Source organism: Ornithorhynchus anatinus, chromosome 14 (genome assembly GCF_004115215.2).
Source record: "Ornithorhynchus anatinus isolate Pmale09 chromosome 14, mOrnAna1.pri.v4, whole genome shotgun sequence".
In the NCBI taxonomy this organism is placed as follows: domain Eukaryota; kingdom Metazoa; phylum Chordata; class Mammalia; order Monotremata; family Ornithorhynchidae; genus Ornithorhynchus; species Ornithorhynchus anatinus.
In genome coordinates, this window is record NC_041741.1 from 1669515 (window position 1) to 1686410 (window position 16896).

Sequence of the window (16896 nt, forward strand, 5' to 3'; positions counted from 1 at the left end):
AATACATTTTTTCTTTTTTGAAAACAGAAACCCCGTAGGAACAGAGGTTTCAAGCCTGGGCTGACTTGGCATTTCTCCTTTGACCTTGTAGCCTAGGTTTGTGCCTCGGCTCATTTTGGGCAGGGGATGTGTCGGCTAATTCCGTTTCGTACCCTCCCGGGTGCTCAGTTTAGTGCTCCGCATGCAGGAAGCGCTTCCTAAATACCCGAGGAGCGCAAAGGGTGACCGTTTTTATACCCCACTGGCCCCCCCGTTCCCTAAGGTTCCCGACCTTGGCCACTTCGGGCCGTCCCACCTCAAGAATTAAGCAGCAAGGGGATCGGTCCGAGGACAAGAGAGTGAGAGGGTTCCTCCGGAGAAGCAGCGTGGCCTAATGGACAGAGCGCGGGCCTGGGAGTCCGAAGGCCCTGGGTTCTAATCCCAGCTCCGCCATGCATCTGCTGTACGTCGTGGGGCAAATCGCTTCACTTCCCCGGGCCCAGTTCCCTCATCTGTAAAATGGGGATTACGTCTGTGAGCCCCACGTGGACTGTGTCCAACCCGACTGGCTCGTGTCGACCCCAGCGCTCAGAAGAGCGCCTGGCATACGGCGAGCACTTGAATGCCATCCAAAAATTTCCTCTTCCCAACTACGCAATTACCTCGAATTCAACCACGGAACGCAGGTGTGTTTGAAATCCACGGTTTTCCCAAAATGCTCACGACTAGACCGGATGGATCTGGGGCATTCACTCCCTTTACAGAGGCACAACTAACCCGCCCATTAACTGGGTTTCCCGAGGAAGACTCTGGCCTCCCTCCTCTGCAGCCCCTCGAGTTCTCCGCGGGGTCAGGGTAGATTGGCTAAGATCGGAGCCATCTCTCGCTTCACGACCGGCCCTCGTCACCCCATTCTCTCTCTCCAGACTGCTGGGTAGACCGAGGGCACGGAGGAATTACCCCCCCACCACCGCAGAGGAGCGGCAGGGCTCGATCGAAGCCTGCCGCCCGCCCTCCGGCTCCGAGTCATTCTAGCTCGGCGATTACTCCTTCACTACCTCTGGGTGCCGGAGTGTGCGAGTCTTCTTTTTCCGCCGCCGGGTGTTCCCTCCAGGAAATTCCGGCATCTCTTGAAGCGGGAACGGGGGCGAATCTGCGAGGCGCGGGGGTCTCGAGAGGGGACTCGACTCTGTCACGCCCCAAGCCTGCCGTCGGTCTCGGACACCCTTCCCCTGGAAAAAGAAAAGCGGTACGGTGTTACGGACGTAACGGAAGCCCGGGGAGGCGTCAACTACACCACCCGCTCCGCCGACTGATATCCAATCTGAGGAGAGGTTCCTCGCCGGGAAGGTGAATGGGAAAATCGACCAGCTGGTCGAGGACTTTCCCCATTCCCAAACCCACCCGTGTACTCTCTCCCGACAATCCGAACCACACCCCGAACCCAGTAAGCGCTTAATAAGCCCCATTAACTAATACTACAAGTCATCTCAGCCCACCGGCCGTTTCCAGCGCTTATTTTCTACCCGTCCTCACCGCTTGTGAATTCACACGGTTAATTCAGCTGTACATTCAATGGATTATTTTAATTTCCTCAGATATACATATTTTTAGGTCGTTCCCTCCTGTTAGAGGATAAGCTCCACGTAGGTCACTTCTCTGTGTTGTACTTTCCCCAGCCCTTAATAATAATGTTGGTATTTGTTAAGCGCTTACTATGTGCAGAGCACTGTTCTAAGCGCTGGGGTAGACACAGGGGAATCGGGTTGTCCCACGTGGGGCTCACAGTCTTAAACCCCGTTTTACAGATGAGGTAACTGAGGCACAGAGAAGTTAAGTGACTCGCCCACAGTCACACAGCTGACGAGTGGCAGAGCTGGGATTCGAACCCATGACCTCTGACTCCAAAGCCCGGGCTCTTTCCACTGAGCCACGCTGCTTCTCTTAGGGCAGGGCAGGGCACGGCACCCAAGGGACCTTCGATAAGTGCAATTATTATTCCTACAATTACTACTTTACTAATACTTCTCTTGAGAAGCGGTGTGGCCTCCTAGAAAGAGCACGGGCCTGGGAGTTGACCGACCCGGGTTCGAATCCCAGCTCTGCCACTTGCCGGCCGCATGAGCTCGGGCGAGTCACTTACCTTGGCCACGTCCCGGTCCCCTCATCCGTAAAATGAGGACACTATTTTGTTGTGGGTCCCACGTGGGACAGGGACTGTAGCCCACCTGATTATCCAATAATAATAATATTTGTTAAGCGCTTACCGTGTGTCAAGCACTGTTTTAGGCGCTGGGGTAGATACAAGGTGATCGGGTGGGACGCAGTCCCCGTCCCACACGGGGCTCGCTGTCTTCACCCCCATTTTACAGATGAGGGAACTGAGGCACAGAGAAATTAAGCGGCTTGTCCAAGATTACCACAAGTGGGGGGAGCTGGGATTAGAACCCAGATCCTCCTGCCTCCCAGGCCCATGTTCTACGCCACAATACCACAATCATTATTATTATTATTATCATCATTATAACTGCTGGGGCAGGAAGGGGAAGGGGCAAGCCGGAGCAGCAGAAGGGAACTATGGCTTTTCCTCCATTTCTAGCTTCCTCCGCTCTCGGGTTTTGGTGCTCTCTTTTCCTTTCCGCCATACCCCCACGAAACCCGCGTCCTTACGCTAGAGGCATTTTTCTTTTCATTTAAGGACCAACAGGGAAGCGGATATAGTCGGTCCTCAATTTCCGAGACGATTTAGAAGACGCGCGAACGAGTGTCGGTTAAGAGGAACAATCTTTCACCCGCAGAGGGATCGGTAGCTTCCGATCCGGGGTGTCGATCCGAGTTGCTAAGCGGCCGCCGAGATTCCCGTTCCACGGCACGTTGTTCCAAGGGATACTTTTCCAAGGGCGCGGGAGGAGACGCGGCGGCAGGCGGCAAATTGGGCCCGCTGCCCGTCCGGAACGCCGAGCTGATGAAATGAGTCTGAAAGACACCAAAATAGATAGGCTTTCCCGAAGGGCCCGACCATTAGAAGGAATGAACTGGGAAGCGGCACGGCCGCGCGAACAGACACGGGCCCGGGAGGCAGAAGGATCTGGGTTCCAACCCCGGCTCCGCCACGTCTCTGCCGTGTGACCTTGGACAAGTCACTTCACTTCTCTGGGCCTCGGTTCCCTCATCTGGAAAGTGGGGATTAAGACCGTGAGCCCCACGTGGGATGCTGGGTCTGACCTCGTGTCTACTCCTGGCACATAATAAGCACTTAACAAATGCCGTTAAAAAAATGAAAAAATAAAGAAGGGCAAATCTGTCGTCGACCCCTTTTAATGGCAAAACCCGCCCCGACGTTTCAACCTGTCACCATTCTGACTTCTGAATTTCACGTTGCCGTTTAACAGCACTGGGTCCCCCCGCGCCGAGGTCCCAATTTCAACGTTCTCTGTCCTCTGGCGGTGCGGACGCGGCCACAGTGAGGAGGTGGGACGAGGTGGTGGAGGCGACCTCCAAGAGACGAGGTGGTCGAGGCCACTTCCGAGTTCCCTCCTATTGTGGATCCGACATTCCTTCACCCTCAGCTGTGCCCCGCGGAACGGCATCTCGGCGGAGGGAGTGGGCACGGCCCATTCTCTGGGCGGAAATTCATTCAGTAGTCTTTCCTGAGCACTTACTAGGTGCAGAGCACTGTCCTACAAGCTCGGAACGGACAATTCGGCAACAGATAGAGACGATCCCCGCCCAGGGACGGGCTCGCCGTCTAATCGGGGGAGACAGACGGACAGAACGACATAATCACGATAGAAAGAATCAGGGGGATGGACACCTCAATCGCATACTCTCATCGGTGGGGCGGCTGAGGCCAAAGCGGGGACGGAAGCAGCGTGGCCCAGTGGCTAGAGCCCGGGCCTGGGAGTCAGAGGACCTGGGTTCTCATCCCGGCTCTTCCACGTGTCTTTTGGGTGACCTCGGGCAAGTCGCTTCCCGTCTCTGCCCCTCAATTCCCCCGTCTGTAAAATGGGGATTGAAGACTACGAGCCTCGTGTGGGACAGGGACCGTGTCCAACCCGATTACCTCGCATCCGGCCCGGCGCTCGGAACGGGGCCTATCACACAGTAAGCGCTGAACAGCTGCCACGGTCATTATTAAGCGGCCTCCACCGAGTCCACCGCGGTAGGCCGGCGGGACCGGCCTAGAGCGCTCACGGGGGGCGGGGGGGGGACCGCCGGCGGGGACTCCCGGGTGGCACCTGAATATCGAGTTGCCGCTGCTGCAACTTTTCCAGGTGCCTGAGGTGCTTCTCCAGAGAGGCATTCCTCTGCTCCTCCAGGTCACGCGAAGAGTCACGCTCCCGCCGCCGCTCCGAAACGCCGGCCTGCCGCTCTGCCGCCCGCTGGAGTCGCCTGTCCGTCTCCCGCAGTTTGCCGAGCAGCTCGGACACCGAGTTCACTTTGGCTTCCAGGTCCCTCTGCACCTACGGGGACCGACGCGCGCACGCAGAATTGATCTCTTGGGAAACGCCCCTTTGGACACCTTGGGGCGATTTTACGGGCCGGGCCTGGGAGGCAGAAGGACCCGGGTTCCGATCCCGGCTCCGCTGCTGTGGGACCTTGGGCGGGTCGCTTCACTTCTCTGGCCTCGGTTCCCTCATCTGGACAACGGGGATTAATAATCATAATGTTTGTATTCGTTAAGCGCTTACTACGTGCGGAGCACTGTTCTAAGTGCTGGGGTAGATACAGGGTGATCAGCTTGTCCCACGTGGGGCTCCCAGTCTTCATCCCCATTTTACAGATGAGGGAACTGAGGCACAGAGAGGTGAAGTGACTTGCCCACAGTCACACGGCTGTCAAGCGGCAGAGCTGGGTGAGCCCCACGTGGGGCACGGACTGTGTCCAACCTGATTAACTTGCATCTACCCCAGTGGTCAGGACAGTGCCGGGCACATGGCGAACGCTTAACCAATATCCCCGACTCCCAAAATACCAAAAACAAACTCCCCCGCAAAAAACCCGAGGCAAAACCCAGCTCTCTGCTAGAATTTTCAGCTTTGCACCGAGCTGCTCCTCTTCAAGCTGCAGCTGTTGACCGCACTGTAACCTCTGACTCGTTGGGCTCTTCCGGGAGGCCCGGCTGCCCCATCCTTGCTGCTTATCGGGGGGCTACTGTGGGCAGAACCCCATCCGGAGAGCCCACTGAGGGCAGGGCACCGGACCGAACGGCACCCCCCACACTCGGGCGAATGGCGTTAGTAGTCACCAATGGACTCGGGAAGGACACAGTGGGGAAAATACGATTTCGGGAAACGGCATACAGGAAGCGTCTCCTCGGATGGAACGTCTGGGAACGGAACCCCGACTCTAGCTCTTTTTTTAAAATGAAATGGCGACTCCGAAGTTTTCCCTTCCCGAAACAGAGAGTGGCAGGGTGAAAACCGGGGTCTCTGAGAGGCCCCTGGGTGGGCAGTGGGGCACACCCAACCCCTGGGCCCGAGAGTTCTCCGAGCTCTTCGGGTGGACGGCCCAAACCACGGTGAGGAAGCGGTCACGGCGAGAGGGTGTGATACTATTAATGATAATTGTGGCACTGGTTAGGCGCTTACTATTTGCCAAGCGCTGTACTAAGCGCTGGGGTGGATACGAGCAAACCGGGTTGGACACAGTCCCCCGTCCCGCTTGGGGCTCACAGTCTTAATCCCCATTTTATAGATGAGATGGGAGGCTATCTCCCACTGCGCTCCTACGGTGGGGATGGGATAGATTCATTCATTCAATAGTATTTATCGAGCGCTTACTACGTGCAGAGCACTGGCCTAAGCGCTTGGAATGGACAATCCGGCAACAGATAGAGACCCTCCCTGCCCAGTGACGGGCTCACCGTCTAAACGGGGCAGAGGGCCGGCAAAGCGAAAGAGAACGAAACCAAAATAACGGCATCGAGATAAACAGAATCAAGGAGATGTACACCTCATTAACGATATAAACAGGGTAATAAATAACATAGACAAATGAGCACAGTGCTGAGGGGAAGGGGGAAAGGGGAGGGGAGGAGGAGCGGAGGGAAAGGAGGGCTCGGTCTGGGAAGGCCTCCCGGAGGAGGTGAGCTCTCAGGAGGGCTTGGAAGAGGGGAAGAGAGTGAGTCTGGCGGAGGCGAGGAGGGAGGGCGTTCCGGGACGGCGGGAGGACGTGGGCCGGGGGTCGCCGGCGGGACGGGCGCGAACGGGAGACGGTGAGGAGGTGGGCGGCGGAGGAGCGGAGTGTAGGAGGTGGACAGGAGAAAGAGAGAAGGGAGGTGAGGTAGGAGGGGGCAAGGGGATGGAGAGCTTCTCATTCACTCATTCGATCGTATTGATGGAGCGCTTACTGTGCGCAGAGCACTATACTAAGCGCTTGGGAAGTACAATTCGGCAGCCTTTCGCTCTTAGGAGGAAGAAAGTGGGAACACTCAAGAGCCCTTTCTAGGCCTCCCACGGCTGCGCCCCGAGGAATGGCACGGAGAAGCAGCGTGGCTCAGTGGAAAGAGCACGGGCTTTGGAGTCAGAGGTCTTGGGTTCGAATCCCGGCTCGGCCACTTGTCAGCTGTGTGACTGTGGGCGAGTCACCTCACTTCTCTGGGCCTCAGTGACCTCATCTGGAAAATGGGGATTAAGACCGCGAGCCCCACGTGGGACGACCTGATTCCCCTGTGTCTACCCCAGCGCTTAGAACAGTGCTCTGCACATAGTAAGCGCTTAACAAATACCAACATTACTATCTTGGTGTTGGGAGCGGGCGAGACTCATTCTTCCGGGGGAAAGGCGTACTCTGATCAGAGGGGCGGCGGTTGCTATGGCAGCGGCCGTGGCCGCAGCCACGGTTGAAGCCGAATCCACTCCGGCCGGTGAAGGCCCCGGCCGCTGAGCTTCAGGAGCGTCCTTTCCGGGACGTGCGTCTTCTAAAAGCTGCACCTTTACTTCTTTAGGAACGGGACCGTTCTGGGCTCTGCAGTCAAAATTGAACCAGAGAAAATTAGGTTATGAACACCTTCACGATTAACCCAGAAAAAGAAATACCGACAAACTGAGCGATTCCGGGGAACGGGGCGCAACGTTCCTTTTAAAAAAAACTGCATGGATTTTTATTTTGGGCCAGCCTGAATTTCCCCCTCGGGCATCACTCACCTAGCAATTATCAATGAGAAAGACAACCGGCTTCTCCCGCTATCAAAATCCTTCGGTTAGGGTCGCCAGATTCGCAAAAATGGAAAGAGGGCGCCCGCTGGCTCCAGAAAGAATCCGATCAAATACGATCGATCAGTGGTATTTATTGAGCGCTTATTGGGAGCACAGCCCCGTCCTGAGCTCTGGGGAGAAGACGGTACAACTGAGTCGGAAGACTCGTTCCCCGTCCATGAGGGGAACGAGATTTTTCCCGACAGCAAGGCCTCCCCTCCATTCAAAACCAGAGAGGGGTGAGGGAAGAGTGGGTAACCACCAGAGAATGAAAACTGCTTGGGGCAGTGAATCCCGGTTTCTAAGGAGGGTTCAGAAGAAGAGGGGCGCACAACGGGGAAACCTGCTGCAAGTCGGCCTCTAATTCAGCTCGGTGTGAGCAGGGAATGGGCCGGTTATATCGTGATCTCCCGAGCGTTTGGTACAGTGCTCTGCACTCGGTAAGTGCTCGATAAATGCGACCGCGGATTCTCCGCGAAACCGCCCCCAGAGAGTCCCGTCTCCCAGCCCTTCCGGAAGACGAACAACCACACGCTGGTCCCACTGGTCAACGACGGACTGACTGAACAGAGGCCCAAGACCGATTCCTCTCTCCAGATGGCGAAACCCAAAGCGAAGGGCTTTGGAATCCGTGTTCAACGCCGGACTTTTTTCCCGCCGGACTTACTTTTGCTTTAAAGCTGCTCGTAGAAGATCCTTCTGGCCAACTGAGTACTGAAAGATGGAGATGTCTTTGGCTGGAAAAACAAAAACACCTTTAAGAATCCTGGAGAGGCAAATAAAAGCGAGTCCGCGGCTTTCGGGTTTTTGCTTTCGACCACGGGGCTCCCTAAGCTGGGGCTCGCTTTCCTGTCTGCTCTCCTACTCTCCGGGGGCGGAGCGTCTCAGAGGATCAGTCGAGAAACCCTCCCTCTCCGGGTGGTCATTTTCCCCTCTCTCCGTGACCGCAAATATTCTGCTCTACTTTTCCAGAGTGTGTACGCTGAGGCAAAGCGGGGAATCCAACTGGGATTGCAAACAAAGGGAATGAAGGGTGGGAACTCTGGAGACCGCGGGATGCAGTAAAAGGAAAGGTGATAAAACAACAGTTTCTCCTCAGCCTCGGGAGGCTAATGTACTGTGTGCGGAGATTTGCAGGAGGAAGAGGAAGGCGCCTGGGGGTGGGGAAAGGGGCAGCTCAACCGAAGCCTTAATATATCGGGGCCCATTTTCTAAACCGTGTGGAAAACCCCACTCTACTGGCCGGATAGAAAAATCAGTGGCTGTAATAATGACGATAACGTAGGTAGCTGGTAAGCGCTTACTATGCGCCAAGCACCGTTCTCGGCACAGGGGTGGAGTCAAGTTAATCAGGTTAGACATGAGGCTCACACGCTTAATCTCCACTCTATAAATGATGGAACTGAGGGGCAGAGAAGCCAAGTGACTTGTCCACGGTCACGACAGCGGACACGTGGCGGAGCTGGGGTTAGAACCCAGGTCCTTCTGACCCCCACCCGTGCTCTATCCACACTGAATAAAAGCAGAGCTCCCGCTTCCACTTTCAGCCAGAAAATCAAAGGCTCTCTTGAGGGGGGAGCTTTTCGTTACTAGCCGGGTCAATTTTCCCCATCCTCCAAATGCAAAAAGAGAACGAGAGAGAGAGAGAAAAGACCTCCTCAAGGCCTGACACAAGTCGATTCCCCCCACGGTGGCAAAGAAGGACATCACGAACTCTGTGAGCTTGGGCCTCTGTCTCAACCTTAGGGGAGACTGAGGCAGGGCTAGGGGCCACTCCCGGCGGTGAGTTTGCCTAGGCAACGGATGCAGCTCAGGTCCAAGTCGGTGGTCAGCCGGCTACCTGACTGCTACTCTTTCTTCAGCCCTTTCCTTCAGCAATAATTCATTTCTATCAACGTCTCTCTCCCCGGCCCAGACTGTAAGCTCACTGTGGGCAGGGGTTCTGTTATACGGCACTCTCCCAAGCCCACAGTACAGTGCTCTGCACACAGTGAGCACTCAATAAATACAATTTATCGATTATGTGCTCAAACCCCATTGAGGATTTCAAGCCAGGCCCATTCAATCCATTCCACACCCAAAGGTCGGGGTTGCGGGGAAGCGGCCGCTGCCCCCAAACTTGAGGAGCACGATGAACTGGCCCTGACCTCCCGGGGGGTTAAGGGGGCGATTTCTATCCCGAACCCCCGGCGGCCGTAGGAGCGGCTTCCCATCGCCGGACAACAGACAGCGTCCACGACTAGCCAGCGTCGGTCCACCGGAAGGAGCTCACCTTGCGGCCTGCCGCTCTCCTTCGAGGGGAATTCTCGCACAGGAAAGCGTTCCCGACAATCCCTGGGAGCGGCGGAGAGGCCAAAGTCGGAACTCTGAAAATACACCAGAAAACATACCCGGTTTAGCTAGGCCCCTGAGAGCAAAATTCACTAGGTGATCACGGTCATGATCAAACCTATCAATGGTATTTAGCGTGAGCGGAGCCCGGACCCCCGAGTGGGTGGATCCCACGGGGGACCACCGGGTCCTACCTTGGCCCGGGGAGGGGCATCCATGGCGGTTTCCGGCAGGGGCGCGGCGTTTGGGGCGCAGGCGACGTTCAACCGAGCTGAAAAAAGGAAATGACATTAACGACTTGTAACCTGAACTTTCCTCATAACTCTTCAGAAGACCTCCGCAGGGAGGACCCTCTGGGCAGAGGTGAAGGCCCGGCGGCCATCGTCGTTTACCCCTTTTCTGATGGCATTTAAGCGCTTACTATGTGCCAATGGCCGGAATTAAGCGCCGGGGGAAGACAAGCTGATCAGGTTGGGAACAGTCTCTGTCCCACCTGGGGCTCCCGGTCTTCACCCCCGTTCTGCAGACGAGGGAACTGAGGCACAGAGAAGTGAACTGACTTGCCAAGGGTAGAGCCGCGATCAGAAGGCCGATCCTTCCGACCTCCCGGCCCGTGCTCCGTCCACGACGGCACGTTTTCCACCCGGCGCTCATCTTCTAAGTAGGAGGGAGAACAGGCGCTTAAATCCCCGCTTTCCGGCCGAGGAAACCGCTGCACGTAATTGAGTGACTTGTCCAAGATCACACAGCGGGCACGTGGCAGAGCCGGGAGGAGAACCCAAAAAGTCCAATACCCAGTTGAGCAACTAAAAGTCAATTCCTAAAGCTTGCGGATGTAAAGGACAGCGGGAATTGAATTTAAAGTTCTGGGGGAACTTTTATAAGTTTCGCAGAACGAAAAGGAGGTGGCCGTTAACTGGCGGAAAGATGAATTCCTTCTCTTCCCCCCGCTCGAAAGGCATCCGGCATCAAGCTGAACGGAAGGGAGTCTCGGGAAGCTGGGTACCCGATTTATTTTTCGATGTTCGTGGGGGTCACGTACCGTCCGACGCTCCGCTTGAGCTGGCCGCTGGCAATCTGTTTGCTGGCAAGGCGGGGGGCGAGTAAACCGTTTCATCTTTCTGGAAAGACAAATCGTCCGCCGGTTTGAAGAGAGAACTTCATGGGCCACTCGGCTGAAAAGTCTACTGCTTTTCTAGCACTGCCTGAGGGCTGAGGGGCCGGGATAAGAGTAATAAAAATAAGAAGGAGAGTTGCGGTATTTGATAAGCGCTTACCATTATGTTGTCTTGTTTTCGTCCGTCTCCCCCGATCAGACCGTGAAACCCGTCACTAGGCAGGAACTGTCTCTATCCGTTGCCCAATTGTCCATTCCAAGCGCTTAGGACAGTGCTCTGCACACAGTAAGCGCTCAATAAATAATAATAATGTCGGTATTTGTCAAGCGCTTACCGTGTGCAGAGCACGGTGCCAAGCGCTGGGGGAGATGCAGGGCGATCAGGTCGTCCCACGTGAGGATAATAGTCTTAATCCCTGTTTTACAGACGAGGTAACTGAGGCACAGAGAAGTGAAGTGACTCGCCCACAGTCACACGGCTGACAAGCGGCAGAGCCGGGATTCGAACCTACAACCCTCTGACTCCCAGGCCCAGGTTCTTTCCACTGAGCCACGCTGCTTCTCTATAATAATAACGTCGGTATCTGTCAAGCGCTTCCTATGTGCAGAGCGCTGTTCTGAGCGCTGGGGGAGATCCAGGGTCATCAGGTTGCCCCACGTGAGGCTCCCAGTCTTCATCCCCATTTTCCAGACGAGGTGACTGAGGCCGAGAGAAGTGAAGCGACTCGCCCACAGTCACCCAGCTGACGAGTGGCAGAGCCGGGATTCGAACCCATGACCTCTGCTACCGACCGAATGAATGTGCCAGACACTGTACTAAGGGCCGCGGGAGATACGAGATAAGTGAGAAACAACTGCCAGTGTATTTTCAATTTCACCCCCTGCAGGCTGGGGGTCCTGGGTCTGGTGAAGCAATAGCACTCGCTTAGCCCCTCTGTACTGAACGCCACGTTAACCACTGGAGCTCTACCCATAACAGAGGTCTAAGACAAGATCCAGGCCCTTAAGGAGCTTACAATCTAACGGGGAAGACACCACACACCCAGCTCATGTACAATTAGTGACAGCAGGAAGAATTCAACGATAATTAAAATAGGAATCATAAGGAAAGATGGATAGAGGAATACCTAAGTGAGCATCATCGATGCACTTCTGTACAAATCGGTCATTTGATTTATTTCTATCGATGACCGTCTCCCCCACCGGAGACGGTGAGCTCTTTGCGGAGAAGCAGCGTGGCTCAGTGGAAAGAGCACGGGCTTTGGAGTCAGGGCTCATGAGTTCGAATCCCGGCTCTGCCACTCGTCGGCCGTGTGACTGTGGGCGAGTCACTTAACTTCTCCGTGCCTCAGTTCCCTCATCTGTAAAATGGGGATTAAGACTGTGAGCCCCACGTGGGACGACCTGATTCCCCTATGTCTACCCCAGCGCTTAGAACAGTGCTCGGCACATAGTAAGCGCTTAACAAATACCAACATTATTTGCGGACAGAGAATGTCACTGTTTATTGTTGTGTCGTACTTTCCCAAACGCTTAGTACAGTGCTCTGCACACGGTAAGCGCTCAACAAATACGACGGAATGAATGATACGACCCCCTGCTCCCTTTACCTCAGGGGGATATTGTGAGGAGAAAATGAAATACGAGAGATAGTGAGAAGTAGCGTGGCTTAGGCGAGAGAGCATGGGCTTGGGAGGCAGAGGATGTGGGTTCTAATCCCGCCTCCGCCGCCTGTCGGCTGTGTGACTTTGGGCAAGTCACTTCACTGGGCCTCAGTTCCCTCATCTGTAAAATGGGGATGAAGACTGGGAGCCTCATGGGGGACCACCTGATAACCCTGATCCCCCGCCCCCCAGCACTCAGAACAGTGCTTGGCACAGAGTAAGTGCTTAACAAATGCCATCAATATTCTTCTTCTCTGGGCCTCAGTTGCCTCATCTGGAAAACGGGGGTGAAGACTGGGAGCCCCGAGGGGGACCACCTGATGACCCTGCATCCCCCCCAGCGCTTAGAGCGGTGCTTGGCGCAAAGTAAGTGCTTAAACAAATGCCCTCAATAGTCTCCTTCTCTGGGCCTCATCTGGAAAACGGGGGTGAAGACTGGGAGCCCCGAGGGGGACCAGCTGATGACCCTGCATCCCCCCCCCCCAGCGCTCAGAGCAGCGCTTAGCACATAGGAAGCGCTCCAGAAACGCCATCATCATCGCTGCCACTGTGGAAGAAACCCTGGGAAGAGTGAAAACTGACCAGGGCCCTGCGGGCTGCACCGATGACCATCTTCCTCCGGGGCAGGGGGGAGGCGCGACGCCTTCTCTACGAGGCGGCGGCTGCTGCTGCTGCTGCTGCTGCTGCTGCTGCTGCTGCTGCTGCTGCTGCTGCTCCACCGGAAGCGCGGGCAACAACAAGCTTCAGTTGCCCGGATCCCTTCCACTTCCGCTTCCCGCCACAAAAAGCATCCCCCCCTTCCCCTCCTGCGCATGCGCGGAAAGAACCGTTTCCCCCCCCAGACCGGAAGTGCCGGCGCCCCGAGAGGGTGCTCCCGGATTAACCTCCGGCTGGAAACAGGAGGCCGACCAAGAAAGGGCCCCCCCCCTTCCCCGCCAACGCTCAGCCCGTCAAATAATAATAATAATAACGTTGGTATTTGTGAAGCGCTTACTATGTGCCAAGCACTGTTCTAAGCGCTGGGGGAGACACAGGGGAATCAGGATGTCCCACGTGGGGCTCACAGTCTTCATCCCCATCTTACAGATGAGGTGACTGAGGCCCAGAGAAGTGAAGTGACTTGCCCACAGTCGCCCAGCTGACAAGTGGCAGAGCTGGGATTCGAACCCATGACCTCTGACTCCCAAGCCCGGGCTCTTGCCACCGAGCCACGCTGCTTCTCTGCAAATGTCATCATTATTATTAATTATCCCAAGCCCGGGCTTGGGAGTCAGAGGTTATGGGTTCGAATCCCGGCTCTGCCACGTTTCAGCTGTGTGACTGTGGGCCAGTCACTTCACTTCTCTGGGCCTCAGTCACCTCATCTGTAAAATGGGAATGAAGGCTGTGAGCCTCACGTGGGACCACCCGATGACCCTGGATCTCCCCCAGCGCTTAGAACAGTGCTCTGCACCTAGTAAGTGCTTAACAAATACCAACATTATTGTTATTATTATTCATTGAATCGTATTGATTGAGCGCTTACTATGTAGAGAGCACTGGACTAAGCGCTTTCGGCAACAGATAATAATAATGTTGGTATTTGTTAAGCGCTTACTAGGTGCAGAGCACTGTTCTAAGCGCCGGGGGAGATAACGGGGTCATCAGGTTGTCCCACGTGAGGCTCACCGTCTGAACCCCCATTTTGCAGATGAGGGAACTGAGGCACAGAGAAGTGAGGTACTTGCCCACCGTCCCACAGCTGACAAGTGGCAGAACCAGCATATTCATCTATTTATAATTTATAATAATGGTATTTAAGCGCTTTCGATGTGCAAAGCACTGTTCTAAGCACTGGGGGGGGGGGATACAAGTCATCAGGTTGTCCCACGTGGGGCTCACGGTTTTAACCCCCATTTTACAAATGAGGTCACTGAGGCCCAAAGAAGTGAATTGGCTTGCCTAAGGTCACCCGGCTGATAAGTGGCCGACCTAGGATTAGAACTCACGCCCTCTGACTCCAAAGCCCAGGCTCTTTTCACTGAGCCCTGCTGCTTCTCTAATTTCTAATTCTAATTTCTAATTCAATTTCTAATTTAATTCTTTAATACCATCTATTCTGATGGTATTGATGCCTGTCTACCTGTTCTGTTTTGTTGCCTGTCTCCCCCTTTCTAGACCGTGAGCCCGTCGGGCAAGGTTGGTCTCTCTCTGTTGCCCAGTTGAACATTCCGGGCGCTTAGTACGTTGCCCTGCACACAGTAATCGTTCAATAAATGCGATTGAATGAATGAGTCAGAAGGTCATGGGTTCTAATCCCCGCTCTGCCACTTGTCTGCTGGGTGACCTTGGGTAAGTCACTTCACTTCTCTGGGCCTCAGTGACCTCATCCTTAAAAGGGGGATTGAAACTGTGAGCTCCACTGGGGACTGGGACGGTGTCCAACCCAATTTGCTCGTATCCCACCCTAGCGCTCAGTACAGTGCCTGGCTGCTTAGAGAAGCAGCGTGGCTCAGTGGAACGAGCAGGGGCTTTGGAGTCGGTGATCACGGGTTCGAATCCCGGCTCTGCCGCTTGTCAGCTGTGTGACTGTGGGCGAGTCACTTCACTTCTCTGGGCCTCAGTTACCTCATCTGTAAACTGGGGATGAAGACTGTGAGCCCCACGGGGGACCACCTGATTCCCTTGTGTCTACCCCAGCGCTTAGAACAGTGCTTGGCACAGAGTAAGCGCTTAACAAATGCCAACATTATTATTATTACATAGTAAGTGCTTAACAAATACTGTCATTATTACCCTAATGATTATCAGGTTGGACACAGTCCCTGTCCTACATGGGCTCACAGTCTCAATCCCCCCCAGCGCTTAGAACAGTGCTTGGCCCAAAGTAAGCGCTTAACCGATGCCAACACTTATTATTCTCTACAGCGCTTTGCACATAGTAAGTGCTTAACAAATGCCTTCATTATTCTTCTTCTCTGGGCCTCAGTTCCCTCATCTGGAAAATGGGGATGAAGACTGGGAGCCCCAAGGGGGACCACCCGATGACCCTGGATCTACCCCAGCGCTTGGAAGAGTGCTTGGCACATGGTGAGCGCTTAACACATGCCATCAGTATTATTATTATCAGCTGTGTGGCTTTGGGCAAGTCACTTCACTTCTCTGGGCCTCAGTGACCTCATCTGGAAAATGGGGGTGAAGACTGGGAGCCCCAGGTGGGACCACCTGATGACCCTGGATCCACCCCAGCGCTTAGAACAGTGCTCTGCACATCGTAAGCGCTGAACAAATGCCATCATTATTACTATTATTAAGAAATATCAACGTTATTATTAGTATCCCACCCCCAGGGGAGGGGCAACTTCCGGTGTTGCTTCCCCGTGACCCCGTCGTGACCCCGCGCCAAAGTAAATCCATCCCCCGATTCTCGCGCCGCAGATTCGCCAAAAACTGCCTGCGGGCCTGATTTTGTTCCCCCTGCCCTGAGAGAAGCAGCGTTTATTCATTTAATCCTATTTATTGGGCGCTTATTATGTGCGGAGCACTGTACTGAGCGCTTGGAATGGACAATTGGGCAACAGAGAGGGACCATCCCTGCCCGATAAGGGGCTCCCAGTCTAGAAGGAGGGGAGACAGACAGCAAAACCAAATGAGAATAATAATGTTGGTATTTGTTAAGCGCTTACTCTGTGCAGAGCACTGTTCTAAGCGCTGGGGGAGATCCAGGGTCATCAGGTTGTCCCACGTGAGGCTCACAGTCTTCATCCCCATTTGACAGATGAGGGAACTGAGGCCCAGAGAAGTGAAGTGACTCGCCCACAGTCACCCAGCTGACAAGTAATAATAATAATGTTGGTATTTGTTAAGCGCTTACTATGTGCCGAGCACTGTTCTAAGCGCTGGGGGAGATACAGGGTCATCAGGTCATCCCACGTGAGGCTCACCGTTAATCCCCATTTTACAGAGGAGGGAACTGAGGCCCAGAGAAGTGAAGTGACTCGCCCACAGTCACCCAGCTGACAAGTGGCAGAGCCGGGATTCGAACTCATGACCTCTGACTCCCAAGCCCGGGCTCTTGCCACCGAGCCACGCTGCTTATTGGGCGCTTCCCATGTGCCAAGCACTGTTCTAAGCGCCACGGCACTGATGCCCCTCCACTCCTTTTGCTGCCTCCCCCCATCTAATAATAATGTTGGTATTTGTTAAGCGCTTCCTAGGTGCAGAGCCCTGTTCTAAGCGCTGGGGGAGATGCAGGGTCATCAGGTGGTCCCCCCGTGAGGCTCACAGTTAATCCCCATTTTACAGATGAGGGAACTGAGGCCCAGAGAAGTGAAGTGACTGGCCCAGTGTCACACAGCAGGCAGGTGGTGGAGTCGAAATTAGTTTCGACTTCCCCCCTTCCCAGCCCTCCTGAGAGCCCCCCTCCTCCAGGAGGCCTTCCCAGACTGAACCCCCCTCCCCTCTGCTCCCCCTCCCCACCCCACTTGTGCGTCGAAGTGCATATTTCTTATTCTCTTTATTTTATTAATGCTGGGGACAGAGCTCTAATTCTATTTATTTATATCGCTGCTTTTGATGCCTGGTTGCTTGTTCTGCTGTCCGGTCTCTAGACTATGAGCCCGGGGTG

General features: G+C 54.8%; 1 protein-coding gene across 3 annotated transcripts in view; it reads right to left on the minus strand.

Annotated features, from left to right (window-relative positions):
* The window catches only part of KIAA0586 (KIAA0586 ortholog), a 77947-nt gene extending 64980 nt beyond the window's left edge, over window positions 1–12967 (minus strand). For 2 of the 3 annotated variants that reach the window (XM_007659521.3, XM_039914067.1), the window contains exons 1-9: window positions 12873–12966; window positions 10552–10630; window positions 9704–9780; window positions 9451–9544; window positions 7846–7915; window positions 6771–6948; window positions 4218–4442; window positions 2772–2955; window positions 1038–1211 (exon numbers count right to left, since the gene is read on the minus strand). In XM_007659521.3, the coding sequence (XP_007657711.1) occupies window positions 1038–1211; window positions 2772–2955; window positions 4218–4442; window positions 6771–6948; window positions 7846–7915; window positions 9451–9544; window positions 9704–9780; window positions 10552–10630; window positions 12873–12902 (1111 nt within the window). In that variant the 5' untranslated portion in view covers window positions 12903–12966. Of the gene's footprint in view, window positions 1–1037; window positions 1212–2771; window positions 2956–4217; window positions 4443–6770; window positions 6949–7845; window positions 7916–9450; window positions 9545–9703; window positions 9781–10551; window positions 10631–12872 lie in introns of all 3 variants that reach the window. The other variant, XM_039914068.1, reaches the window with a different exon arrangement.
* Window positions 12968–16896: the final 3929 nt, after the last annotated feature.